At 42.6% G+C, this 27,104-nt stretch overlaps 1 protein-coding gene across 16 annotated transcripts in view; it reads left to right on the forward strand.

Annotated features, from left to right (window-relative positions):
- ANKRD44 (ankyrin repeat domain 44) overlaps positions 1 to 27,104 on the forward strand; it is a 184,958-nt gene that overhangs the window by 129,355 nt on the left and 28,499 nt on the right. For 12 of the 16 annotated variants that reach the window (XR_013538425.1, XM_072979325.2, XM_072979357.2 and 9 more), the window contains 7 exons: positions 608 to 722; positions 2,259 to 2,341; positions 4,418 to 4,535; positions 9,735 to 9,803; positions 11,364 to 11,504; positions 14,666 to 14,749; positions 16,191 to 16,302. Coding sequence is in view for 15 of the 16 variants with exons in the window: in XM_072979325.2 (XP_072835426.1) it covers positions 608 to 722; positions 2,259 to 2,341; positions 4,418 to 4,535; positions 9,735 to 9,803; positions 11,364 to 11,504; positions 14,666 to 14,749; positions 16,191 to 16,302 (722 nt within the window). In the remaining variant the exon portion in view is untranslated. The remainder of the gene's footprint in view (positions 1 to 607; positions 723 to 2,258; positions 2,342 to 4,417; positions 4,536 to 9,734; positions 9,804 to 11,363; positions 11,505 to 14,665; positions 14,750 to 16,190; positions 16,303 to 27,104) is intronic. The other 4 variants (XM_072979372.2, XM_072979331.2, XM_072979340.2 and 1 more) reach the window with 3 other exon arrangements.

Consider the following 27,104-nt stretch of genomic DNA (forward strand, 5'->3'; position numbering starts at 1 on the left):
ATCCTCCCTTCTGGATCTATTCATAATATAAATAATAGCGTTATAGCTTCTGGAGAATTTCAAACCCAGAGAGATATTGTTCAGATTTAGAAGAGGGAGGTGGACAAGGTGAACCAGCTAATAACATTCAGAATAATGTTGGGGAAGGAAGTTAACAAAATAAAACAATTGGCTGAAGGTGTTAGAGGATATCTTGAAGTTGAGCAAAATGGCCTACAGCTTGCAGAGAGAATTATGGAGATTTGCATGGTGGCATTGTGATCACTATGTGTTTTGGGGCTTATATCATTATCAGGAAAGCCTGTATAATGAATTCCTAATGATTATTTTCTGTTGTAGCATCTCAGTGAATCTACAACTAGAATGTCCTGAGGTTGTTTGTATTGCGAATGGTGAGAAAACTAAAATACTTGTCATCATCCATTCTTGTGTGCTTTGTTATGAAGATAAAGCTGGAAGAAGGAGAGACATATATGCTTCCTTAAGCTGATTGGTATAGATGTAATAAATAGTATTGGTGTGTGGGTTTCTTTCTTTCATTTTTTGTGAAGCCTGAATTGTACTTGAGCCTTGTGTATTATTTTTGTATTAAAAATGTTGTTTTCAGGAGGAGAAATTGACTGTGTTGACAAGGATGGCAACACTCCGCTCCATGTGGCTGCAAGATATGGGCACGAGCTTTTGATTAACACCTTAATAACCAGTGGAGCTGATGCCACCAAGTAAGCTACTGAAGAAATGCTGAGCATACTTGCCAAATTGTGTAGATAGCAGAAATGGGAACCTCTCTATGATGTCATTGGAACAATGAATATATGAGGTGTGTTGGGAAGGTGCTTGCAAACAAGTGTACTGCACACTTTATCCAACATCGATTTAGTGGCTGCTATATTCCATTTTTAAAAGCCTCTAACGCTTAGTGACAGCAAATAAATGTTGATAAAATCATGATAGAAGTGAATAGCATATCATTAAATACATTGGAATTCAGCTGTACTCAGCTTTTATCAAATATTTCCAAGTTTATTTTAATTATGTGCTTTTTTTGTACAGTAGAACTGCATACTTAAATAAATAAATAAATAAATAAATAAATAAATAAATAAATAAATATATATATATATATATATATATATATATATATATATATATATATATATATATATATATATATATATATATATATATATATATATATATATATATATATATATATATATATATATATATATATATATATATATATATATATATATATATATATATATATATATATCTCAGAAATTAATATTTTTGAGATAATAGCTTTGTCTAGATGTCAAGGGGCACACCAGTATCTGACCCTTCAGGGAATTACAGCCTTGTGTGGCTTATTCCTTTGCGAGTTTTAATCCATTTCTTTTCTCAGTGCTTAAAGGGAAGAAGAAGAAGAAGGAAAAGAAAGGGGTTCAGCAGTCTGAGTTCTCCACTCAGAATTTCTATTACATGCTTCAGTGACTTGAGTCGATCAAATAAAATATATTTGCCGGTGGCTGAAATGCCCAGTGAAGCATGAAGTCAGCTGTGAAGTATTCGATAGACACCTATGATAGAAGGAAATTAGCTGCCCGTGACCTAGAATGAAAATTTTGGGTTGCCGTTTTTCAAGATCCTATTCTGATTTTTTGAGTGGGCATCCAGCTGCCATAAGTTGTTTGGAATGGCAATTGCAGGTAGGGGGTGGGTTGTGTGTTAAAAGATATTAGTGGAGACCGTTTTGTCCAAAGGAATGAAGGGATGAATAACTGAAATGGCCAGCTGGATCAGCAGTGGCAGTCAATATAGCAGACGGAAGAACTCCTAGCAGAAACAAGAGAGAGCCAATATAGTGTGAAATCATGTGGTACACTTAGTTATTAGAAGGTCTAAAGTACATGGCAAACCATATTGATCAAAAGCTAGACATGTAGAGGTGTCAGGTTATCTCAAGCATTTCCTTAGTCTGGTGGGCCAAATTCTTGTGTGTAGTGGAGATTCCCAAGGGGGGCTGTGACAGATTTCTGGCCGGGTGAAGGAGTACACGGGTTGCTGCACTGTTCAGAAATGCAATGAATGTCTGTGACTCTGAAATCCGAGCTTATCTGAAGCTTCATTATCCCTATCACAGCACACTCCGTATTTGAGTAACTTCATTGGGAAGTAGATTTTGTTTAACTTTTGAGTTCCCTTTTTGTAAGGGAATCAGAAGTATCAGAAGTTCTTTTGCACTTTTATTCCAGATGCGGCATCCACCGCATGTTCCCCTTACACTTGGCCGCTCTTAACGCACATGCTGACTGTTGTCGGAAGTTGCTGTCATCTGGTGAGCAAACGGAAATGGAAATGTAACGAGTGAGCTCTCTCCCTTTACATTGGAGTGAGCTAGCTCTTGGCTCTTTTGTTGCTCAGTGTTATATACATTTACATTCTTCTCATTCTGTTGCTTCTTCAGTTTCCTATGTATGGTACGTTTGCATGTGCTTATTCGTACAAATGAGTTAAGTTTTTGCATGTGCACAAAACTGTGTCATTTGTCCTGAGGCACACAGAACATTTGTTTGTTTGTCTGACTGTCTGTCTGTCTTAGAGCCAGTGGTCAGAGGGAATTGTGTTTATATCTGAAGTACCTGTGAGTTGAATGGTGCACATGGGATGCTTCTTCCCTCTTCGGCCCCCTGGAAAACTTGCTCTGAAAGGGAGATAGCTTTTCTGGAACAGAGTGCTTGGGGAGTGGGTGCTGGGACCTGCAGGGAGAAGAGGGCTCCAGCAAAAATTCTCATCCTTTTCTCTTTCCCCTGCCCTCAATAACTCAATCCACTGACCTGAATGTGCGTCTCAAGGGACTCCGTCATTTGCACAGAAAGACAATCCAGTATTGCTGAGAATTTCAGCTTATCTGTAGCAGGCAAATAAACCTGTTTGCCTTTTTTAAATTATTGATTTGTTCATTCCTTCTTATAAATAAATAGGTGAGGTGAGAGAAAAAGATATGGAGGCCAACAGGTTTTTTTTAGCCCGTAAAGAGCAGTGACCTCTCAATTCAGGTGTATGCAGCTCCAACGTGGGGCTAAAGCATCACCTGGATGGTGTCGAGCAGCTCCACCTGTTGTTCTGCAGAAGCCACTTGGCAGTGTTGATAGATGAGGAACCAGCAGTAGAAGCAGTGGCTAGCTTTTAAACATGGCAGGAATATCCCTGGTCAGTATTCTGCCTTTGGCCAATGGGCAGGGCTGATGGTAGTGGTAGTCCAAAATGTTGGGGGAGCCCCACTTTGGAGAGAGTTAGTATAAGACTTTTCCTTATATGTTGTGCAGGCATTGGATGCCCACTATCAATTTACCAGTCAGTTCAGACAATAAGGTATCAACTATCCATAGATATTTTCCAATAGGCTGACAGGATTGGTCTAAGACATTTTTCTGCTTGCGCTGGCGCAGAACATGACTTTCCCATCGTTGCCAAAGTACAAGACATAAGCCAGCTATGCTATTTTGACACGTGAAGCAGAAGGTCTCACAAGGGTCTCTCACCTTTCCTGGCAGCAAAAGCCTAACCATAATAAATTAAATAATTAAGAAATTGGTGCGCTTTCATGATACTCCAGAGCTGCTCTCTGAAGTGGCTCCCTCACTCGCTGTATGATAATGCTGCTTATAGAAAAATGCATACATTCTATCACAACAGTACCATTTCAGCTTCTGAAGCATTTTTCTCAGTGTCTTCTGAAAATCAATTTTTCTCAAGGAGAACGGAAGGGCAAGTGCTATTCCCAAGCAACAGAAATAGTAAACAGATTTATGTATTATGAACAATAAGAGACAGAAAGAAACATTTCTACATATCTGAGAATATATGGTCTGTGCATACCCTTGGAGAACTCAAAACACAAATGTCCCCTTTTTTGCAATTTCCCAAAGGCTATTTCCACTACCCGCTCAATGGTGGATTTTCATTGTGCTTGTGTTCCAGTAAACCTCTGCTGTTCCATTAAAAGAATTTGCATTTTCCTAGAAAGTCAGCTGTTGTTTTCCATGGGCAAAATCACAGTACATAAACCTCTTATTTGATGCATGCTGTGGCAATCTCTGGGACTCTGTTGTTTTCCTGACAGAGCTCTCTTGCCTTCATGCCCTGCTGTCAGTTCTCTCGATAGCAATCTGCCTCATAAATGCCTGCTGCATGATTTAAATACTTCTATGGCACAGGGCTGGATGTGAAAATAGATTCTTTTTGGCTTTATGGTTCTTTACATCACTGCCAAGCTTGAGCAGCCACTCTCCGTTTCCATGACAACCCCTTGCTGACTACAGTTATGTCTGCCTTCTGACTCCTTTTCCCCCCCTCTTTCTTTGACTAACTGATTTCTCTGTCTCTGCAATGTTTCTTGCGGTTTAACTAGGACAAAAGTATAGCATAGTGTCCTTGTTTAGTAATGAGCACGTGCTGTCTGCAGGCTTTGAAATAGACACCCCAGATAAATTTGGAAGAACGTGCCTCCACGCTGCTGCTGCGGGCGGGTGAGTAGTTTTTGAAATTGCCATGGCAAAGTTATATATAATTTTAGTTCTGCAGTCTGTCCGCTGAGGAATGTGTTCCAAATAAGGAACAGCAAGATCAACATGACATAAAGCCTTCGTTTAACAAGGACTGTATTCATATGTGCATGTACAGAAGGGATGAAAACCTGTTGTATAGCATAATAAGTTGCACTAGAGTGGGGCCCATGGAATCAGTGGGGATTTGGTGAGTCTGTAAGTTCCATTGATTCAAGTGGGCTTACTCTAGTTGTGACCTACTGCACTAAGCAACAGGATTTCAGTCGCACAGATCATTTGAATTGGTTGTTTTTCTTCCTTTTTTATATCAATATAGCTGTATGTGATGTGGTATATACAGTATACCTCCATTTACATGATTGTCAGTTTAGTTGGTACATTTCTTGTTATTTGTACTGGTTCTGTAGGCAACACATGCCATCTCATAAAAATTGGTTCATTTGCCCTCCTGTTTCTGGGTTCCCTCTACTCTTAAATGTTCTTTTTAAAAAATTATAAATGATACATCATAGACATTAATATTTAACTGTGTAACACTGTAGAAGGTAGTATTAGAATTTGATTCATAAAGTCAAACAAAAATGGGGGCAACAGTTGCAATGTAAATAATTGACAACAATGTTGACAAGCACCAAAATGATAAGGATTGAAGCAATACAGGATTCTGATCATTTTTAAAAGGCCATTGCAGCAAGGTGGGGAAAAAACGATGCCTGGCAAATCAATGTTACTCATGAATGGAAATTTATAAAATGATTTAAATAAGGGCAGAAGCAATATACCTGGGTTTTTTTGGCACGTGTGAGTGAACCCTGAGTGAGGAAAAATAACTCCCTGGCCTAATGTACAGAGACAAGCTGTACTTGATTTTTTGAGTCAAACAGTTAACACTTTTCTAGTATCACAGTCTTCTTCCTACCTAATCTGAGGTTTCCCATTTTGGTTACAATTGTACCAAGCTGTCATGTAAAAAGGTAGGGTTTATCATGTTGCAACACCTCAGCTGTTCAGTATAATTTTGTAAGTTTAATTGTGTGTTCTGTTTTTGAAATTGCTTTTAGTAGTGGTTTTAATATTAATTAATTAATTAATAAAATGACATGTTGCCCAGTAGTTTTAGTATAGTTTTTAATGGTGTTTTAAAGTTTGTGATTAGTGATAGTTTCATGGTCGTGATAGTTTTAATTATTGTGAACCACCTTGGGTCCCCTATGGGAGAAAGGCAGTACAATGGTGCCTCGCTTGATGAGGATAATCCGTTCCAGCAAAATTGCTGTAGAACGAAATCGTCATCAAGCAAAAGTAAAAAACCCATTGAAATGCAGTGAAAACTGGTTCAATGCGTTCCAATGGGCGAAATACCTCAGCGTCCAACGAAGATCCTCCATAGGGCAGCCATTTTACGGTGTCTGTATAGTGAGGAATCCATCCTAAAACACAGCGGGTGGCCATTTTGAAAACCCAACAATCAGCTGTTTTGATCATTGTTAAGCGAAAAATTGGTTCCCAAAGCAGGGAACCACTCATCGTTAAACGAAAAAACTCCATACAAACATCATTTTGCGATCGCTATAGCAATTGCAAAATACATCGTTAAGCGATTTCCTCGTCTGACGAGGTAATCGTCAAGCGGGGCACCACTATATATATAAGTAATAAAAGAATAATAAAATGACTTGTGTTATATTATACAGTGACATACTTTGGCATTATTTACCATTTCTTCTCAGAGGCCAGATCTTTTGCTTCGTGCTTTGTTCTCTAATATAAGCTGAATCATAAACTATTTACCGTATTTTTCGCTCCATAAGACACACCTTTCCATAAGACGCACCAATTTTTTAGGAGAAGAAAACAGGAAAATATAATCTGTTTTCTTTGCTCCATAAGAAAAATACGGTAATAATAATTACATAACATGAAGTTGATTCTAATTTATAACAACATCTTCCAGGATTTTCTAGCTGTAGAATAGTAAGAAGTGACTAATCATTCCTTCTTTTGGGGGGGGGGTGTACCCTGGGACTGTGCAGCTTGCCCAGGACTACATAGGGTGGCTATTCTCCGACAAGGCACAGTGGGGAATCAAACTCCTATCCTCAGAATCTGTAACCAGATATTTAACTCACTCACAACCATGCAGCTTTGTATCATCCTAGGAAACAAGTTGCTGGATAGACATGAGATTATCTTCAATCTGGATTGAAATATTTCCTTTTAATGGACTATGCTTTTCCTCTCAAATCAAAGACTAGCAATAAACATTTTATTATTCTAGAATTTATGTGTATCAAAACTGTTTTTCAAGCATGAGAGAGACAAAGGAGGCACTTCAAGGAGTTGGTGCTGTTCTAATCACCAAGAAACTGGCAGAATGAAAAAGAATGCAAATTGAAATCCATTTGTTACATTTGAAATAACCACTTTAGCCAATGCAAATTTCCAGATGGTTAACTCATCTAAGAAACTCCAGCTTTGAGATTCTCCTGCACAAAATAAACTTGCTTCAGTAGATGAGACGTGCGAGTATTCTTAAACAATTTTTGTTTGCTGCAGTTGGGCTTGTGCAGGAGAACCTCTTGGCAAGAATGTATGAAAATACAGTATGGAATTACATAAAAATACAGTACTTGTATGGCATTGCTATTTTTTATTACAATAGATAGAATCATATTTGCTTAAATTAATTTAAAAGAATGCAATATTATTATTGTATTTAACTAAAGGATATTATTTTGAAAAGGTCAGGAAAAACACATGATGTAGTTACCTTATAATATCGCAGTGAGGGCTTAAAAAAGGAGCATACTTGGCTGGTAACAGCTGTAGATTTGTAGTGAGAATTAGATCACATGATAAAGTGAATACAATGTTTCCTCCTTATATCTTTGTCCCTCCAGGTACATAAATCATTTACAGATACATGCCTGAGATATCAGCCATACAAACCAAATCACGTTGTCTCTCAGTTGGCCAGCTACATAGCAAACGTAGGCTCACCTGCCAAATATGGTTGGAGGCAAGCACATTTTAGATTAAATAGGCTGTGCTTCCTCAGAGTGTTGCCTTTCATGTTTTTGGGCAGCCACTCTCAGAATTTTTTAAGAATTCCCCAGGCAGAATTTTGGTTTCAGCCCAAAATTGCTAATTTGCCCTCCTCTATATATGTCTACGGGAAAGAAAATGTATGAGATGGCAAGAGGTGGTTTTTTTGGGGGGGGGTTGTTTTTGTTGTTGTTTTTGGTCTTACTTTGAGTTGTTAGTATGAGGTTGCCATCCAGGAAAGTCATCTTTTAAAAACTGAATTAGGAGACCGGTAAGCAAGTCCAGGTAGATAAAGGGATCTGCCACCTTTAGAAATGCCTGGTCATGCATGCAAAAAAAGTTGGGCAAGAAGAGAGGGCTCATGGTGTGCCAAAGTTGGATGCATTGTTGTGCACCGGATGGAAGCCTGGGAGCACAAACCTTCCTCCTTGGGGTGCTGGAATGGATTTGGGGGCCTGGAGCATTCTATCCCTTCTCACCTGCCAGGTGGAGGCTATGGGTGGCAGCAAAGAATGAAACATCAGGATGGCTGAGCCTTCTTCCTGCAGAGCAAGAAGGGGGAGGAGATTCCATTGACCAGCAAATAACCTAAGGGCCCCTGCTCAACTCCACGACAGCCCTTGGCAGCCCCAAGCAGAAGTGGTTGACATTGTGAGGTTATGAAATGCTCTCCCTCGGGAGTTCAGGCTGGCTCCCTCCCCCTCTTCTGCCAACAGCTGAAGACCCATCTTTTCAGGCAGGCTTTTAATAATTAGGATTGAGTCTCTGAATGCCTTTTAAAAGTTAAAATAGTTTTTAATGTTTACTTTCTTTTAATTATTCAGTTGTATTTTAATTAGCATATAGTTTAATTTTTTAAAAATTTAAACTTATGTTTTTAATTTTATTCTTTTTAATATTGTGAGCTGCCTTGCGTCCCCTTATGGGGAGGAAGGTGGCCAATCCATCCATCCATCAAATAAATGAACTCTGTCATTGCGTTGACCATGAACCCCTCTGTGCACCAAAGTATTCTAGAATCAAATGTGAGGCCATCTGTCTGACCGCTAAAGCTTGGCCAAACGTGGGTCCTACAACAGGACGGTGATCCCAAGCAGACCAGCATATCTGCAACAGATTGGCTGGGGGGTATTGGTGAGAATCGAGGTGTTGCAATGGCCCAGTTAAACTTTAGACCTCAATCTGGTGGAAATGCTGTGGCAGGACCTTAAGAGAGCCGTGCATAAACAAATGCCTGTAAGCCTCAATGATCAGAAACAACGCTTTTAAAAATAGTGGGCCAAAATTCCTCGACAATGATGTGAGAGACAAATAAAATCATACAGAAAACAATTACTTCACGTTATTGCTGCTAAAGGTGGTTCTACAAACTGCCGAATCATAAAGTGTACTTAGTTTTCCACACGTGGCTTCCCCATTTTGGCTTCATTTTTGTAAAATAAATCATGACACGGTGTAATATGTCATGTGCTTTCCAGTGTTGGAGCACTCACCACCAAGCTTCCTGACTAAAAGTACAATCCTGATTAGCCAATGTGGTTCAGGGGCTGGCTTAGCAGACACTTCAGCTTTGCTGAATCCAAACCTTTTCCTTCCCAGGGATGCTGAAATTTACTTAGGCCTATGCTGATCCTAGTCTGGTTTTTCCCTGGCACAGTTGTCATTAACCTGGACTGAGAGGGGCTTGGATCTAACAAAACTCAATTCCTCTTCTCCTTCACCCCTTTTTTATGGCTCTTCTGCCAGCTGATCTCTGCCAGTAGAGCAATTGTGCCTGCAGGTCCAGTTGTGCTGGCAGATCTGAGATCAGCCAACGCAGTGGGGTTCTGCCAGCCCAAGGGCATTTGTGCCAGCCCAAGGCGTTTCTACTCCTTCTAAATCTACCGCAACCAGTGTCCCTTTGAGTACGGATGTCACTGCAATACAGAAGATATTTCAAGGTTATTTTGGGTAAAGATGGGAGTGTGTATAAATGATTATGGACTTGTGTTTGATCGTAGCATATTGTAATCTGTTCTTCCAAGCTCTTAAAAAGCAAGACAATATTTTTGCATTACTATGAAGTCCCTCTCTTTCTTTTATTCATGTATCCTTTTCTTTTCCTTTTCTTTTCAGTAATGTTGATTGTGTGAAGCTCTTGCTAAGCAGTGGAGCAGATTTTAATAAAAAAGACAAACATGGAAGGTATGTAACATATCAAGCTTTTAAAAAAAGGGATAAAAACATAAATCTTATGGCAGAGGCATACTCCAGGCCAAGCTAAGGCGAACTCATCCTTAGTTGCCACAGTTGCATCCCTAAAAGACAAAAAACAAAACAAAACAAAACAAAACCCTTACAACTTTCAAGGATGATTGTTCTGGCCCATTTTCATGAGATTTGGCTGGAGTTTTTGTGGGTTTTTTTTTAAAATCAAGAATCTGTAGATTGTTTTTACCAGGTTGAAGTGTGAGTGTGAGGGGATGGGGGATAAGAGTGAGATGATACAGATGGCTATACTGTACTATACTTTTTAGGGGCTGTGGGGCGATTGCTTCTTTTTATCTCTGAGCAGGAGCGGAAACAGCCATTCAGTGCAGTCTATATATGGCTGTCTGAAGTGCAATGCCGAAAGAGACAGACAGGTGCAAGCAGCATTAAATGCCCTTTGCTTTTTTGTCCTGTTTTACAAACAGCAGCAGCAGCAACACATGGCCTGTTCTCTACTCCTTTCAAACATGGTTTCAACCCTTGGGCTCTTATTTTATGCTGTCCCAGAGTGGACCATCGGGTCATCTCAGAGAGGATTTTGTTGTCTACCTGCTTTCATTTTTTTCTCTGCCAACTAGACTTTGTCAGCAATTTTCCTAGCCTTACGCAAACTTTTGTATAGAAAATAAATGGTTTTCTACAAGTCTTGGTAGAGGCAATGACCAGGTTTCTGTCCCACATTTATGCTAGTGTTTACATTTTGTTAAAAATTATGATGACCTTTGTGCTATGTTGTCCCTGTGCAGTTTTCTGTACAGGTCCCGTGCTTGTACCAAGCTAAGGTCTGGGACATTCTGCTTTAGCCAGGAAACTGGTGCTGCCCCCCCCTTTCTTGTCCTTATTGTAAATTTATTATTTTCACTATCTGTGCCTGTACTGGGAGTATGGGTGAGCTTCTTTCTGTTTAATTCTCTCCTGCCCGTAGTGGTGGAAACAACAGCCAGCAGCTGCTGAGCACATTATTTGTGGAATTAACTTTGTCCACCCCCGCCCTCCTTTTCCTTCCTAAAGTAGGAATTCTTTATGGATTTTCCTTGTTTTTAGTTTCTAGGACACCCTTTGTTTGTTCATTCCTTTCTCTCTCTCTCTCTCTCTCTCTCTCTCTCTCTCTCTCTCTCTCTTTTATGCCATTTTCTAATCTTCACTGCAGGAGCAAGAATAAGTCCTGCATTGGATTAAATAGCTGCTGTTGTTACCCACTGTGGTGTAGTGGGTAGAGTGACACATTAGGACTTAGGAGGCCTGGATTCGAATCCCCACTTGTCCATGGAAACTCACTGGGGGAGTGGAACTGGTAAAACTACTCCTTAAATATCTCACTTACCTTGAAAGCCTATTGTGTCACTCTGAATCGGTTCCAACTTGATGACACATAACATTGTTACTACCAAATGGGTTCCCCCTTTAGTAATGTTGCTGACAGGAGTACTTAATATAATGTGTGCTGTTACTCAAGGCGGTTTCTGAAATAATGTGGTTGTGTTTATTTTTCAGGACACCGTTGCACTATGCAGCTGCCAATTGTCATTTCCAATGTATGGAGACACTGGTGACTGTGGGGGCCAATATTAATGAAACAGATGATTGGGGACGGACAGCGCTACACTATGCTGCTGCCTCAGACATGGATAGAAAGTAAACAAGCCAATCTGTATTCCTTGTTTCTACTTCTTTGCTAAGTCTGCATCATTTCTACTCTCTTCATGCCGCAGTCTCATTTGAAGCAAAATTGCTCTTTAGAACAGAAAGTATTCCTTTTCTGTTCTTGTGTCCAGTGGAGTTGCTTATTGAGGTAGTTGTGCAACTGTCTGTAGTATAGCTAAAGGTGCACAGGAACACACCTCTAATGTTGCGTGTTCAGCAAAGCAACCTGTGGTAAGCTATTTCTGTTAGGAGGGGGCAGTCCAAACAAAACTTTATAACTTTTGAATGGGTTCTTAAATCAGGACCATATATGGCAAAGTGATTGTAAGCCATATGGGTTTGCTCTGTGCCAAATGTGGAGCAGGTTGGACAAGTATGTTTAAAGATTTGATTTCCAATTTTAAAAACCATTTCCACCCTCCATCTTGTTAACTTATTTGCTGCACATTTTTGGTGGCTCATAATGAGTTTGATAATTATGCTTTAAATGCCTACCACAGCCTCTGCAAAAGAAAATTATTCCTGCTACAGGCAAAAATTCATAATGTCTGGCTGCACATGCTCACTGAAGTAGTCTGTAGACATTGCCCAGAATTCTTGCCCATACTTCAGCAAACGAATGGCTCTTACAAAAGTGAATGGGGCTTACATCTGGGCAAGATGGTAGATTGGGACATAAGCATTACTGTAAGTGTCTTTGAACAAATGAACATACAAAGTAGTCCATGGGGAGAGAGAGAGAGATTATGAGAGAGGAGTGATGGATGGAAAGAGAGAGAGAAAAGGAAGAGAGAGAAAATTAGTAATAAGTATGAAAGAAGACAGTGAAAGAGATCTCAGCTTTTGAGTCTTGTTCCGCTTGAAGGCACAGTTTGAATGGGACCTTGAGGTGTCTTCTGGAAAGCCACCTGGACACCTACTTTGATAACTCTGGTGGTGGGGATGCTTGGGGTGGGTGTGATACCCAGCTAATCCTGTGGAGTGTGGTAAGAGGAGGGGAAGAAGCAGAGGAAGGAAAGAGGAAAGGGCAGTTTAAAAAACAGGTTAAATGAAGAGTAACATGGTTTCTGTTATTTTGGAAGACGGGGAGAGTGGGAGGAGGGAGGCGAGAGGATGAAACTCAAAGAAAGAAGAGAGCACTGGGGGGGGGAAGAGAGAGGGAAGAGATGAGGGGTTGTTTCCCACTCCTTCGACTTTATAACCTTTGTAGATGCCCCATATCCTATGTGGTCTAGATCAGAGGAAGCTGAATGGTCTGGTCTCAGCAGTCTTCTGCAAGGCAAAAAAATTTGCCACTATATTGCAAATGCCTGGGGAGAAGAATCAGAGGCTGACAGTTTGTCTGTTGTTTCTGTCTAATTCACCCTCTTATATCATCCACATCCACTTAAGGAGACTAGAACTAGGATAAAAGAGCTAACGGGTAAAAAAAAAATAGAGGAATAACCTTCATTTATTAAAATACAGTTCTGGACAATGGTTGGAAATGCCCTAGTACTAAACTCATGCCATCTCTCACCAAGCTGGCAGAATGCAAAATACAGCATGAGAGGAGAAACGTTCCCAAATCACAGTGGAGCTTATAGTCAGAGGACGGCACCATCCTAGACCCGGCTTGTTATTACGTGCCATCATGTTCCTTCCAATTTTTGGAGACCTCATCTGATTTTTTGGAAATTTACATGAGATATGTGTGGCCCTGGACAAGCTGCATGGTCCCAGAATGCCCCAGGAAAAAGGGAACAGCCAACGACGTCTGAGTACTCTTTGTCTAGAAAACCCTGGAAAAAAGTTGCCAGAAGTCAGAATTGACTTAAGGGCACAGAATTATTATTGAGCGAGCTGGATAGCTCAGTGAATTATCTGGCTGTGGAGTCACAGGTTAGGAGTTCAGTTCCCCACTGTGCATCCCACAAAAGCCAGCCTGGGTGGCCTTGGGCAAGCTGCACAGTCCCAGGGTACCCCAAGAAGAAGGGAATGGTAAACCACTTCTGAGTACTCTAGACCTAGAAAACCTTGAAAAGGGTTATCGTTGTAAGTCTGAATTGACTTTATGGCGCACAATTATTACTATTATGGACTAAGAGCACAAAAATTGCAACATATACAAAAACCCATTACATTTTTAGCTTTTTAAAACTAAACCAGGTTGAGGCGGCTAATTTAAGACAAGGATGACCAACTTTTTTTCCTAGAGGCCGTGCTGTTCTACAAATACTGGAAGATGTAGATGTAGATATATATAAAGGTAGAAATATGCCTAGAAGGACACAATTATATAATGTTTAAAATTTCACTTTTTATCTCTAACATTAATAATAATGGTTTATTGTGGGTAGAACAGTGTATTCCATTCCTCCTCTTCTCATTCAGTACATAACAAATACTGCCCATCACTCAATAATTTCTTTGCATTATCTAATAACATGTTAATTTAACAAACAGAAAATATTACAGATACAGTTAAACAAGTTATTTACAGAAGAAGGCTCTGCTTTTTTTCCAACTTAATTGGTACAGCCATCTTGTCAGAAACAAGTAGACTTGGAATCAGTTTGATACTTGATTCATTAGCAAGTTTTTTATACAACCCAACAAAATTACTTTTGAGTATAGTTGTCTTGTTACTTCCCACCATATAATTGATAAACTCAAAAAGAGATTTTTCCCAACAGAGCAAAACCACATGTCATATATATTCACATTGTGAATTACATTTCCAGCATTAATCTAACAATGTTTTTAAATGTTATTGCTAGTTTCTGAGGTGTAAGGTACCACTGAAAAGTATTTTACAAAAATTCTCTCTCAAACTCATTGGCCCAAATCCTACCATGTAGTTATTGCTGCAGAAGGCAAATGGAATAAGTTGCAGCCGCTTAATCCTACTAATTAACAAATTCCCACTTGGATTTTCAGGTACATGCGCCAACCCACAGGATTGGCACATGCTCAATTATATTTTTCTGTTTCCAGAAACATGGCCTATGACTCTTCTCCATTTTAATGTTTTGGGTAACTCTGTGAAATGTGTCTATTGTCAGAAGTGAAAATAAAGGATGGTAGCTTATGCCAGAGGATTTTTCTTTCCTTTTTTCTTTTTGGTATCCCACCTCCAAATTGAATTACATTTTTTTGTCCCATATGTTAAGAAGAAAGAATATTTTGGGTAACTCCCATGAAAATGCTGAAGAACTTGAAAGAGCTAATGAAATGAAGGAAAAAGAAGCGGCATTGTAAGTTTGGTGTCAACAGAGAAGTTTGACTCCATCTCTGTATAATGCTTCTGCTTCTGTGGGCTGCAATTATGTGCGTTCCTTGTTTTGCTCACTTGTTATTCCGTTGCATTCAACGTCTAAAGTTATGAAACGCTAACCTTGGGATTCTGGTCTATTGGTGTATATCTGTGTGTGTATGTATGTATGTATGTCTTTTCGTATTTCTTTTTTCATGCTAACTGCTGCTGCTGTAGTGTTTCAATACACCCTGAACATGATGTTCTGATGCCTTTAAATAGTATACATTTTGGAATTTGTTAAAAGGCATGTCTGCCTTTCACAAACATGAATATTCACAGCTAGTGTTTATTATGCCATGATATTTGTTGTATCTGTTACTTTCATCACAATAAGAAATGTAACTGAAAAAGACAGCAGAGAAGAAATAGATGTTACACATAGCCCCTGACTACCAGAGGGATTTCCTTAATTACTGAAAGCATCTGAGTGCACCGCAGAGGCTTTTCTCACCTCACAAAATTTACAAGCTAGTTTGCTTCTCTTTTATAGTAGGTTTTCATGGATTAAATGTGATTCCTTTGAAGTCTAATTTTTCAAAGATGAATTTCTTCTCTGACTCTGACACACTTTCACTTTTGATCACTGACAATCTACATGTAACTTCTATTTCTGCCAGTAGTGACTGGGGAAATGTCTTCACATCTTTTCTTTAGGAGATTTCCCCAAGTTTAAAAGGTGACATGGGGAAAGTGTCTGGCACAAAGGAATGACAGGTTGACAATAAAAGTATTTGGGTTGATATCTGAAATAGGACTCTTGTTATATATACCAGTGTTTGGAGTACTTTCCTTCACATAGCTTCAGGATAAAGAGAAGATCTGAGTTGCAACTTCTTCCATCACTGGAGCTCATCTCCTTTGCTACTCAGATATTGGAGGCACAAGAGCCCTGTTTGGCTATAGAAGTGGCAACTCTTCTTTGTAGTACATTTAGTACTACAAAGTACTAGTCATGATTATATGCAATATTTATTAAATTTCACCGCTTCTCCTCGTGAAGAGACCCAAGGCAGCTTGAAATACAGCAAGAGAGGTGTGTGTGTGTGTGTGTGTGTGTGTGTGTGTGTGTGTGTGAGAGAGAGAGAGAGAGAGAGAGAACCAACAAAACAGCTGGCTGTTTCATAGGAATTGATGCCAGAATCTAAAGGAGGAAGAGTGTTTGTGTTAATCTGAAAGGGATCTTATAGCAAGTGCCTTACTGGTGGAAATGGCCAACACACAACAGGTGCAAAATTATGTTCAGCACACAATGAGAAGGCTAGCATTTTAAGGGGCCGTTATACTCCCATAAAAGTTTATTTTGGCATCAGACATCATATGCAGTCAGATAGTGTGTGTTTCCTTTTTCCTTTTCATTTTTACACCTAAATAATCCACAGGTGTTTAGAATTTCTTCTTCAAAATGAAGCCAACCCATCCATCCAAGACAAAGAGGGCTACAACACAGTGCACTATGCAGCTGCTTATGGACACAGACAGTGCTTGGAACTTGTGAGTAGTCTTCTCTGGATCTTGCTGCTTCCCAGTAGCAGTTTGTAACATTCTTAGTTCTGCAGAAATGGTTCTTTGTTAGTGGCAATATTTTTATCCTGCCTTTGAATTTGTTTATTTCTCTTATTTAAGTATTTATAAGTTGGCCAACATCACAGGTTCTCAGAGTGAGTTACAAAGCTGTATAAAACAATTTTAAAATGTAAGATGTTTAAAACAAGTTAAAATCAAAGGGTGCCAAATTAGACATTAAAAATGCTAAAAGCATTGCACTAAAACCTATGTAGACCATGATCCTCAGACCGCAAAGGTTCTAATAAATTAAGTACATCTTGACTTGGTACCAAAATGTCACCAAAAAGAACAGACCAAATCACATAAAAAAAAAAAACAGTACATAAAGACATTAAATAACCAACAGTGAAACCATATGTAAACATTGTGGCCTAATTCCCATTTTTAGTCTGAACTAGATGGGACCCATTGAATTAATGGAGTATACCAAAGTACTCAGGGCTTGAAAAATGCACTCATCCATTTGTCTGCGATGAGTGAAAAATGCTGCTCGACGAATCACAGTTCCCTCCTTGCCTGCCTTCTTCCCCTCCACCTCTCTCTCTCTCTCTCTATCTCTGATCCTGCAGTCCTCCCGAACCCCCTTTGATTGCAAAAGGAAAACTGCCCTCTTCTCATGAGAAGAGTGTTTGAGTGGGACATAGAGATATAGCTCTGCAAGAGAATGTAGAGTAGTCCCATGCTGTTCTTCAGGGTCTTGGAGAGAGAATGCACACGAATGGGTTTTACTGCGCCTGCGCAGGACTCCTCAGAATCTTCTAGAGCTTAAAAACATGTGATTAGTGAGACATTGGGACGTGGTGGCACTGTGGGCTAAACCGCAGAAGCCTTTGTGTGCTGCAAGGTCAGAAGACCAGCAGTCGTAAGATCGAATCCATGCGATCCTGCCAACCTAGCAGTTCGAAAGCATGTAAATGCGAGTAGATAAATAGGTACCACCTCGGTGGGAAGGTAACAGCGTTCCGGGTCTAAAGTCGCGCTGGCCACATGACAACGGAAACCATCTGTTACATACAGCACTGATGTTACCTGTCTGTCATGGGTTTGGAGGGAAAGTTCCAGCCTATGGGGAGTGGAAGGCGGGACATCAGGAGGTGGGGCTGTAGTGTATATATATGTGAAGCCTGTGTGGAGAAGAAGGAGAGCTGGAGGAGAGCTGAGAGAAGAAGCTTGAGTGGGAGTCTGTGTGTCAGACAGGGTACTACTGTGTGTCAGTCAGTACCAACCTGATAGGTTCAGGTGTCTGTATGGTTAGCCAGAACTGATAGGTTCAGGGTCTGTGCTTCAAGTTAAGTGTTCTGTGTGAACCAAACTGTGTGTATGTGTGATTGAGACTAAGCCACGTTACTGTATCTTATTCACTTGATCATTTTATTTTCCCTGTGTGTGATTTAAATAAACCTTATTCCTTTGTTAGTTAAAAATCCATCCCTGGTCTGTGTGACTTCTTATAGGGAATGGTTGGTGGCAGCTTAGTGAAACTGTGGTATATCCCAGTAGGTCTGGGTTTGTCACATTGATTGGTGTCCAGCGTGTGGGATACGACTGGTCCAGTTGTCCAGTGGTCCAGCAAAGCCTTGGCAAGTGTGCCCAGAGCAAGGGGGGTCTAGTCAGGGACAATCTGAGGGCGCGTAGGTAATCTTCTAGGCGTACCTCACGGGGAGGTGCGCTAGTGGAAGAACGTGCCAACTGGGGACTAGATTAGGGAGCTCTGAGGCAACCTGTTTTGGCGGGAAAAAAGCTGAGGCAAAACTGTGTGAAGTAGCAGTGATCTAGCCTGTCTGCTGAGAGGCCTAGCAGAGGGGGGTAGACTCTGGCTGGCTACAGTTGCAAGTTAGTGCTGAAGAACAGCAGCAATCTATAGAAAGCTGGTTCTGAGGCAAAAGAGAAAAAAAAAGTGGTCGCTTTATTTTGAGGCTTGACTTTTGAAAGCAGCCTGTTCTGGGGGGGGGGGATTATGCCCTTGACTCGAAGCCAAATGGCAGAAATGGGTGAAGTGAAAGACCCCCAGGTTGACCAAGGTTCTGAGGATGAATTTGGCTCAGTGCAGGGTGACAGCACGGGAGAACAGAACCCAGAACTCAGAAAAATGCTCATAGCCCAACAGCATGAACTGAGGGTGAGGGAAATGGAGGAAAGGGAAAGAGAGAAACAAAGGCAATTTGAAAAAGAAGAAAGATTAGAGAGACAGAGAATGGAAATGGAATTGCAGAGAGAGAAAATGGCGTTTGAGTTAAGAAAATTGGAACTGATGAATCAGAACAATAATAACAATAGGGATTCTGAGGGAGGCCAATTGTCTAAAGCTGACCTGAAGAAATTCCCTGTGTACCACAAGGGAGATTGTCCTGAGGTGTTCTTTTCCCTTGTGGAAAGAGCGTTTGTGGACTTCTCAGTAAGGGAAACTGAGAAGATGACCATCATGCGATCTTTAATCAGTGGCAGCCTGGCAGAAGTCTATGCAGAGATGCCAGAGGAACTGATGAAAGATTTTGCAGAGTTTAAAAAACTGGTGTTTGCCAGACATGGGATAAATGCGGAACAGCTGAGGCAAAGATTCAGGTCACTCACCAAGAAACCAGAGCAGACTTTTACCCAAGTGGGGGCCCAACTGGTGAGGCTGCTAGAGAAATGGCTATCTCAGGAGGGAACAGAGACCTTTCAGCAGCTCAAAGACTTGATAGCGCTGGAACAGTTCTATTCAGTCCTGCATGGGGAACTGAAGTTCCAGGTGAGGGAAAGGAAACCGAAATCTGTGGCAGAAGCAGCCGAGATCGCAGATTTTATTTACCAGATAAGAAAGCCCTTAGGTGAGGAGGAGAACTCTGTAGGAAAACCTAAAGACACCTACAGCAAGTACTCTCAGGGACCAGGAAGAAACCAGCAAGTGGGAGGGGCCCATGGTGAAGGGAAGCCCTCAGACATGAAACCAAGACCTCAGATTGTGGAGGGAAAACCAAAACAAGATGAGAAAGACTCAAAATATAGCAGAAAATGTTATTTCTGTCAGGGAAAGGGCCATCTAATCTCAGAGTGTGAGAAATTAAAGCAGCTAAAAGGAAATGTGCCTCATGATTCGAGTGGAACCAAGCCAAAAGCGGTGTTCTGTGTCCAGAAAGAGCAAAGCTCCTTGTCACTGAGGGAGCCTGTTGCCATGGCTACTCAATCTGGAACAGTTACATCTGCTGAACAGGCTGAGGAAAATGGTCCTCTTGTGGAGGTCAAGCGCTGCTTGCTAGTGAGAACAGATTCACAGTTGTTTGAAACAGCAGGGGTGGACGTAGGAATACTTGACCATCGGTATCGGGGGTTAAGGAATACTTGTTCCCAGGTGACCCTGTGCCATCCAGATATTATTCCTAGGGAGTATGTAATCCCAAATGAGAGCATAAAGGTGGCAGGGATTGAGGGACAGGTGATCTCGCTGCCAGTAGCTGAGGTACCTATGAACTTTCAAGGCTGGAGGGGAGTTTGGCGGCTAGCGATTTCATCGACTCTGCCAGCAGCCGTGCTCGTGGGAAATGACCTGGCTGAACATGTGAAACGGGTGCTAGTGATTACACGCTCACAAGCCACCACGGAGACAGTTCAGGGGGGTACTGAAGGGCCCGAAACGGAAGCAGATGAGGGTGGTTCCGAAGCTGTGGTGGAAACCTTAACCACAGACAGCCGATTTGGCCAAGAGCAAAAGGCAGACGCCACTCTCCAAAAGTGTTTTGAACAGGTGACAGACGCCCAGCTAACACCTGAAACCCCAGTGAGATTTTGTGAGAAAAAGGGAATTTTATATAGAGAGACCCTAAGGAATATCTCAAAAGGGGGAGATGGGATCAGAAGTCAGCTAGTGGTACCTGAAAAGTATCGCCCCATGATCTTACAAAGGGGGCACTCTGACATGTTTGCTGCGCAGTTAGGGGTGAACAAAACACAGCAGAGAATCACACAGAATTTTTACTGGCCTGAAATAGGGAAGCAGATCAAAGAGTTCTGTAAACAATGTGATGTGTGTCAAAGGCAGGGGAATAGCCGCGACAGGACCAAAGCAAAGTTGTGCCCTTTGCCTGTGATTGACACTCCGTTCAAATGCATAGGGGTGGATATTGTGGGACCTTTGCCCAAGGCCACCAAGAGGGGGAACAGGTTCATTCTCACCATTGTGGACCATGCCACGAGGTACCCTGAAGCCATACCCTTGACTAACATTGAAACTAACACAGTGGCAGATGCCTTGGTGGGGTATATGTCCAGGATGGGATTTGCCTCAGAAATAATCACAGATTTGGGCACATCATTCACATCGAAGCTCATGAAACGCTTATGGCAAATCTGTGGAATTAAGCACAAGGAAACCACTGCCTATCACCCTGAAAGTAATGGGTTAACTGAGAAGTTCAATGGGACTCTAATGCGCATGATTAGGGCTTACTTGGCAGAGAATCCAAACAATTGGGACCAGAAGCTGCAATCCCTTTTGTTTGCTTATCGATCAGTGCCACAAGCCAGTACCGGGTTCAGTCCGTTTGAACTCTTGTTTGGGAGAAGGGTGAAAGGGCCCCTTGATTTAATCAAACAAAATTGGGAGCAGATCACCCAGGATGACCCACAAGACGTTGTGACATATATAGACACCTTGATGAATGACCTAAAGAGAAACCTAGAGCTAGCAGCAGAAAACCTGCAAGCTCAGAAGGTCAGACAGAAAACATGGTATGACCACAAAGCCAGGGAGAGGCACTTTGACCCAGGGGAGGAAGTGCTGTGGCCTAGGCCCTGCAAGGAGAACAAACTGCAGCTGGGTAGCCCAGAAATAAAATACTTGGGTCACATAGTAGGGGGAGGAGTGATAAAACCCCTAGAGGCCAAGATAGAAGCAGTTCGTGATTGGCCTAGACCCAACACCAAGAAAAAAGTCAAATCATTTCTTGGGTTGGTGGGCTACTACAGAAAGTTCATCCCGAGGTTTAGCGAGATAGCGACTCCGCTGACCGATCTGACGCGGAAGAAGACTGATGACCGCATCCCGTGGACCAGCGACTGTGAGGAGGCGTTCCAGAGGTTGAAGGAGGCCCTCATCAACTATCCAGTGCGGCGTGCTCCAGACTTCGACCGGGAGTTCATCATCTACACCGATGCGTCTAACAGCGGGGTAGGAGCAGTTCTTTGCCAGGAGGATGAAAATGGTGACCAGCATCCAGTGTCCTACCTGAGTAGGAAACTCCAGAAAGGTGAGAGACATTTGGCAACCGTGGAGAAGGAGTGCCTGGCCATAGTCTACGCGATCCAGAAGGCCAAGCCTTACATATGGGGAAGACATTTTATTCTGTGCACTGACCATTCACCACTGCAATGGTTAAAGACAATGAAAACCCACAATAGTAAACTTATGAGGTGGGCTTTAAACCTGCAAGACTATGACTTTGAAGTGAAGGTAGTCAGAGGGTCAGTGAACTGTGTTGCTGACGCCTTGTCAAGAAGACCTGAAGAATGAAGACGGCGAAAGAAACATGGACTATGTATATATTTTGATGACAAAAAGTCAAATGTGTCTGTTTATTAAACATGTTGGTTTGTATGAATAAAGGTAACTTGATGTATTGTTAATGGTAAATGTTTAAATGCCTAATAGAGTGTAAGTATGGTATTGTATGTTATTATATGACTGTTTTTGTTTGTTTTGGGTCCAGGTTGTTTTTTGGTGAAAAGCACCTTAGCTTTCCCCCTACAAAACAACTTATAAAGAGGGGAGGTGTTACATACAGCACTGATGTTACCTGTCTGTCATGGGTTTGGAGGGAAAGTTCCAGCCTATGGGGAGTGGAAGGCGGGACATCAGGAGGTGGGGCTGTAGTGTATATATATGTGAAGCCTGTGTGGAGAAGAAGGAGAGCTGGAGGAGAGCTGAGAGAAGAAGCTTGAGTGGGAGTCTGTGTGTCAGACAGGGTACTACTGTGTGTCAGTCAGTACCAACCTGATAGGTTCAGGTGTCTGTATGGTTAGCCAGAACTGATAGGTTCAGGGTCTGTGCTTCAAGTTAAGTGTTCTGTGTGAACCAAACTGTGTGTATGTGTGATTGAGACTAAGCCACGTTACTGTATCTTATTCACTTGATCATTTTATTTTCCCTGTGTGTGATTTAAATAAACCTTATTCCTTTGTTAGTTAAAAATCCATCCCTGGTCTGTGTGACTTCTTATAGGGAATGGTTGGTGGCAGCTTAGTGAAACTGTGGCATATCCCAGTAGGTCTGGGTTTGTCACACCATCTTCGGACAAACGGTGGCTCTACGGCTTGGAAATGGGGATGAGCACCACACCCTAAAGTCGGCCACGACTGACTAAAATGTCAAGGGGAACCTTTACCTTTGCCTAGTGAGACATTCCCCCGTGGTGCGCATGCTCCACCCGCCTGTAATACCTCAGTTCCCTTTAGCCGCTGCTGAAATCAGACTTCTTTGCCAATCTCTAGAGTGAACTTGTTGTTTTTTCTCTGGGAGAAATCCCTGAGGCCTTCAACTTTGAGATCACCATTTACTATGGAGCCTACCTTAACACCGGTCTCTTGGTCTGAGCCGGTAGACCAACCCTCAGCTCCCGTCACGCCGTTGTCTAGGCAGAAATCTTCTTCTAAGACGCTCAAAGTAAAACACCCATCAGGCTCAAAGTCGACATTGGCCTCAAAGTCACCTTCGGTCTCGGCTAGTGATCCTTCTCCTAAGAAAAGGAAGGACATTGATAAGCAGAAGAAAACAAAGCGGTCCTCTAAATCAAGTTGTCCTAGAGAACCTCCTCCAGCCCAACTATCACTTCCATCACCAATCCTTGAGGAGTCATCGAGGGACATACCCAACCCGGACTCCCATTCGGAAGCGGATGACTTGATGCCGCTGCCGCCGACTCAGGCTCCGGAGTTGTTGTTGAGCCTATCTCTGAGTCATGGCTGCTCAGAGGCTGATGTTATCCCCAGCCGGGACTCAGCCCATTCTAGCCCTATGTCTATCGGGTGAGCAACTGTTATTCAGCTCTTGAACTCGGACGTTTCAGCGTCTGCTTCTCCTCCGCGTAAACGTTTGGCTAAGCAGTGCCATGTTACTCCACCGGTTCAGTCGCCTAAGCATTAGGACATTATTTACATCTCTCAGCATTCTTGTCGATAATTGGTGGACTATCAAGAGCTCCATTAGGGGGAACATGATTGGCATCAATACTCTTATGGCGAGATCGAGCCTTACTGCGACTCTTTCTACCGACCAAAGAGGGTGCATTATGCTTATGCTTCCCCCTCCGACTTGTCTCCATTGCCTTCTCCTCTGCCTCAACGCCGACACTAGGACTATTACAGTGTTGATCCTGGTTTGCCTGTCATTCACAGCAACTTGTATCGTTCACAGCAACTTGACATCGCTGGTCAGGATTCTCGGGCATTGAAATACTCCCATACATAATCGGTCCCATCGGCTTCAGTACCACGGCCAAGTGAGTCTCTTGCTTGAGTTCCCTCTTCATCTCTTCAGGTCTCTTCTTCTCGCAAGGTCCTGGCTTCACCAGAAAGTGTTACTTCAGTACGGGTTCCCCGGGTTGGTGCTTCCACATCGAGGTCTCACCACCGCTCGCCCTCTTTCCTTCCTTCTTATAGAGGTTCTTCGGTTTCTTCAGTCTCAGATGTTCAAGATCAGCCCTCTGAGGATTCTAGGGAGTCTCCTTCAAATCTTCCAGCCTCGGACTCAGACGTGGTGGATAACCATCCCCCCTCTCCATCCGAGGATTTCACTTCTTATTCACAGTTGATACTCCGCATGGTGAAGTCCTTGGAGCTCAATATCGAGCAACCCCCTCCTCCTAAGCAAGATCTCATCTTCGACGAGATCAATCAGGAGAAATCACCTCCGTTGAGTCTTGTTTTCATTCCAGCTATGCTGGACCTAATTAAGGAGTCCTAGGATAAGCCTGCTACTTCTTTACAGATTTCCAGGCATGTCGAAAGTCATTACAGAACCCCCGGGAATGACACTGGTTTTCTGGTGAAGCATCCTCTCCCAAATTCCATTATCGTGCAGTCTAACCAATCTTGGGCTGGGAACTCTACTGTCACACCTACAAACAGGGAAGGTAGAAAACTGGACATCTTGGGCCATCGTCTCTACTCTCTTGCATCCCTCATAATGAAAGTATTGAAATATCAGGCTGCCATGGGGGCATATCAGAAGCAACTGTGGAACAAGATTCTCCCAGTCCTCCAGGCCTCCCCTGAGGATGCTAGGGCTGAGGTTTTCAATACACATCTAGAGGCATCTGTTTGGCTAAACAGCAATGCTTGGCCTCTTGGCATATGGCAGATGCTGCTTCTAAGGCCATGGCTTCTGCTATTGGCCTCAGGAGATACGCATGGCTCCATTTAACGGGGATCACCGATGATGCTCAGCCCCGCATAGGGGACCTCCCATTTGCTGGGGTTGGCCTTTTTAATGAGAAAACGGATAAGGTTATGGACAACCTGCATAAAATCCGCAAAACAGCCCGATCCTACTCTGCTCAGCAGCCTAGATTCCAACGCAACCACTGGCGTCGCCCGTTCAACTTCCAGCAACCATACCATCAGCAGTCCTATAGATCAGTGGTCCCCAACCTTGGGCCTCCAAATGTTCTTGGACTACAACTCCCAGAAGCCTTCACCACCACCTCTGCTGGCCAGGATTTCTGGGAGCTGAAGTCCAAGAACATCTGGAGGCCCAAGGTTGGGGACCACTGCTATAGATCATACAAACCTCCTCCACTGGATCACTCCAATCCTCTCACATCCTCTTCTGCTGCTGCCTCCTTCCGGTCCCAAGCACATGTTCAGTGCCGTCAAGCTTTTCGTTGACCCGCAAAGAAAAGCAAACAATATATTTGACTGTCTTCCCTGGCCTCGCTTCTCAATCGACCCTATCAGCCCTGGCTAGCCCCCTTTTTTGACAAATGGTCAGTTATTACCAAAGACAATTGGGTGCTCCCCATCATACATTATGGTTACCTTTTGGAGTTCAAGGAGTTTCCTCCCATCGGTCACATCAGATCTACGACTTTTCACCTGCCCTAGAGAGCGAAGTATCTCCCCCTCCTGCAGAAACAGGCTATTTAACGGCGTCGTCTCAGGATGTTCTAAATGTTTTTTATTCCCGCTACTTCGTGGTTCCCAAGCGAGATGGCAGTCTTCGCCCCATTTTAGATCTGCGGCTTCTCAATACTTACATTCGTCCGCGGCGATTTCGCACGGTCACCCTAGAGTCACTTTCCCTACTGTACCTGGTGATTCATCTTTGGGAGTGATGTTACAACCACCACATTTTCCCGGTTGCCATTCATGTGTTGACAGAGGACAGCAACGTCGCCGATCGCCTGAGCCGTCTTACCACCCAAACCCATGAGTCGGTTCTCAATGACGCCATTTTTGCTAGACTCTGCAGTCGGTGGGGTACCCCGACCTTGGACATTTTTGCCACTTGGGACAATTGAAAGTCCAGCATGTTCTGTTCTCGAGCAGGGAAAGGCCTAGGTTCTCAAGGTGACGTGTTCATGGTGGACTGGGGCAAGGCACTGCTTTATCTCTTCCCTCCTGTTCCTCTCATCCAACGGACAATAGTCAGGATCCAGCAGTCCTGGGCTGATACTTTCTTGATAGCTCTTTGGTGGCCTCGCCAGCCATGATTTACCCATCTAATGACCATGTTGGATGACTTCCTCAGGCTACTCTACAGCTGTACCTCCTGAATCAAGGTGACAGCATGATTTGTCACCCCGATTTGGAGTCTCTCCACCTTACAGTCCCACCCATTCTCCCCGCTGTCCATCACTTGCTTGACTGGGGACTTCAGAGCTTTGACAGCGGCGAGCATTATTGGAACTGAGGTATTACAGGAGGGTGGAGCATGCGCACCAAGGGAAACGTCTTACTAATCACATGTTTTTGAGCTGTAGAAGATTCTGAGGAGTCCTGCGCAGGCGCAGTAAAACCCATCTGTGTGGATTCACAGAGTACCACTCAAAGAACCATGGTTACAGGTAAGTAACCTCCCTGTTCCCTGCTCCAACTGAACAACCTGACTCTTTAAGAGGCTGGGAGCTTTTGCTTTCAGTTTTATTTTTGCTGGAGATATTGAAAAGAAAGACATTCAAAATACAAGCTTCATGACCCCACAGGCAATAAAGCAACCCAAGTCTGAGGGTACAAATCAGTGATTCCCAATCCCAATAAATTGCAAGCCTAGTCATGCTGACTGGTGATATTTTTGACTGACTGGTGAGACATTCTAAAAATTTTCAAGCCCTGTCAGTACGTGATAATAGTGGCAAAGGTTCCATTGACGTTTTCTTTATATTCATCAGGAACCTCTCTTATATTCATCAGGAACCCCCTGTAATGTTTCACTTCTCTGCGCCCTACTTCACCTGGATGTTTCTTTTGCCTGGTGGTAACCCAGTCAGGGTCCATGTCTTGCGCTTATGCAGTTCTGAAATGTGGTCTCTGAGGTGCCTTTGGCTGGCACTCTGATCTAGAAATATCTTGCAGTCATGACTGTATCATTCCCCATAGCTGAATGCTTTTCCTCCCAGTTTTTAGCAAGAATGAAGCCGTGACATGTTTCTCTTTGATGCACCCTATGCCTCTGTTTCTGCTGTTTGCATCACATCCTGTAGATGTACCGAAGTTATGATTCTGTAGCTCAAGAATCCATTTTGGTAAAACGGAGG

The sequence above is a fragment of the Pogona vitticeps genome, chromosome 1, assembly GCF_051106095.1.
Source record: "Pogona vitticeps strain Pit_001003342236 chromosome 1, PviZW2.1, whole genome shotgun sequence".
NCBI classification, from domain to species: Eukaryota; Metazoa; Chordata; class Lepidosauria; order Squamata; family Agamidae; genus Pogona; species Pogona vitticeps.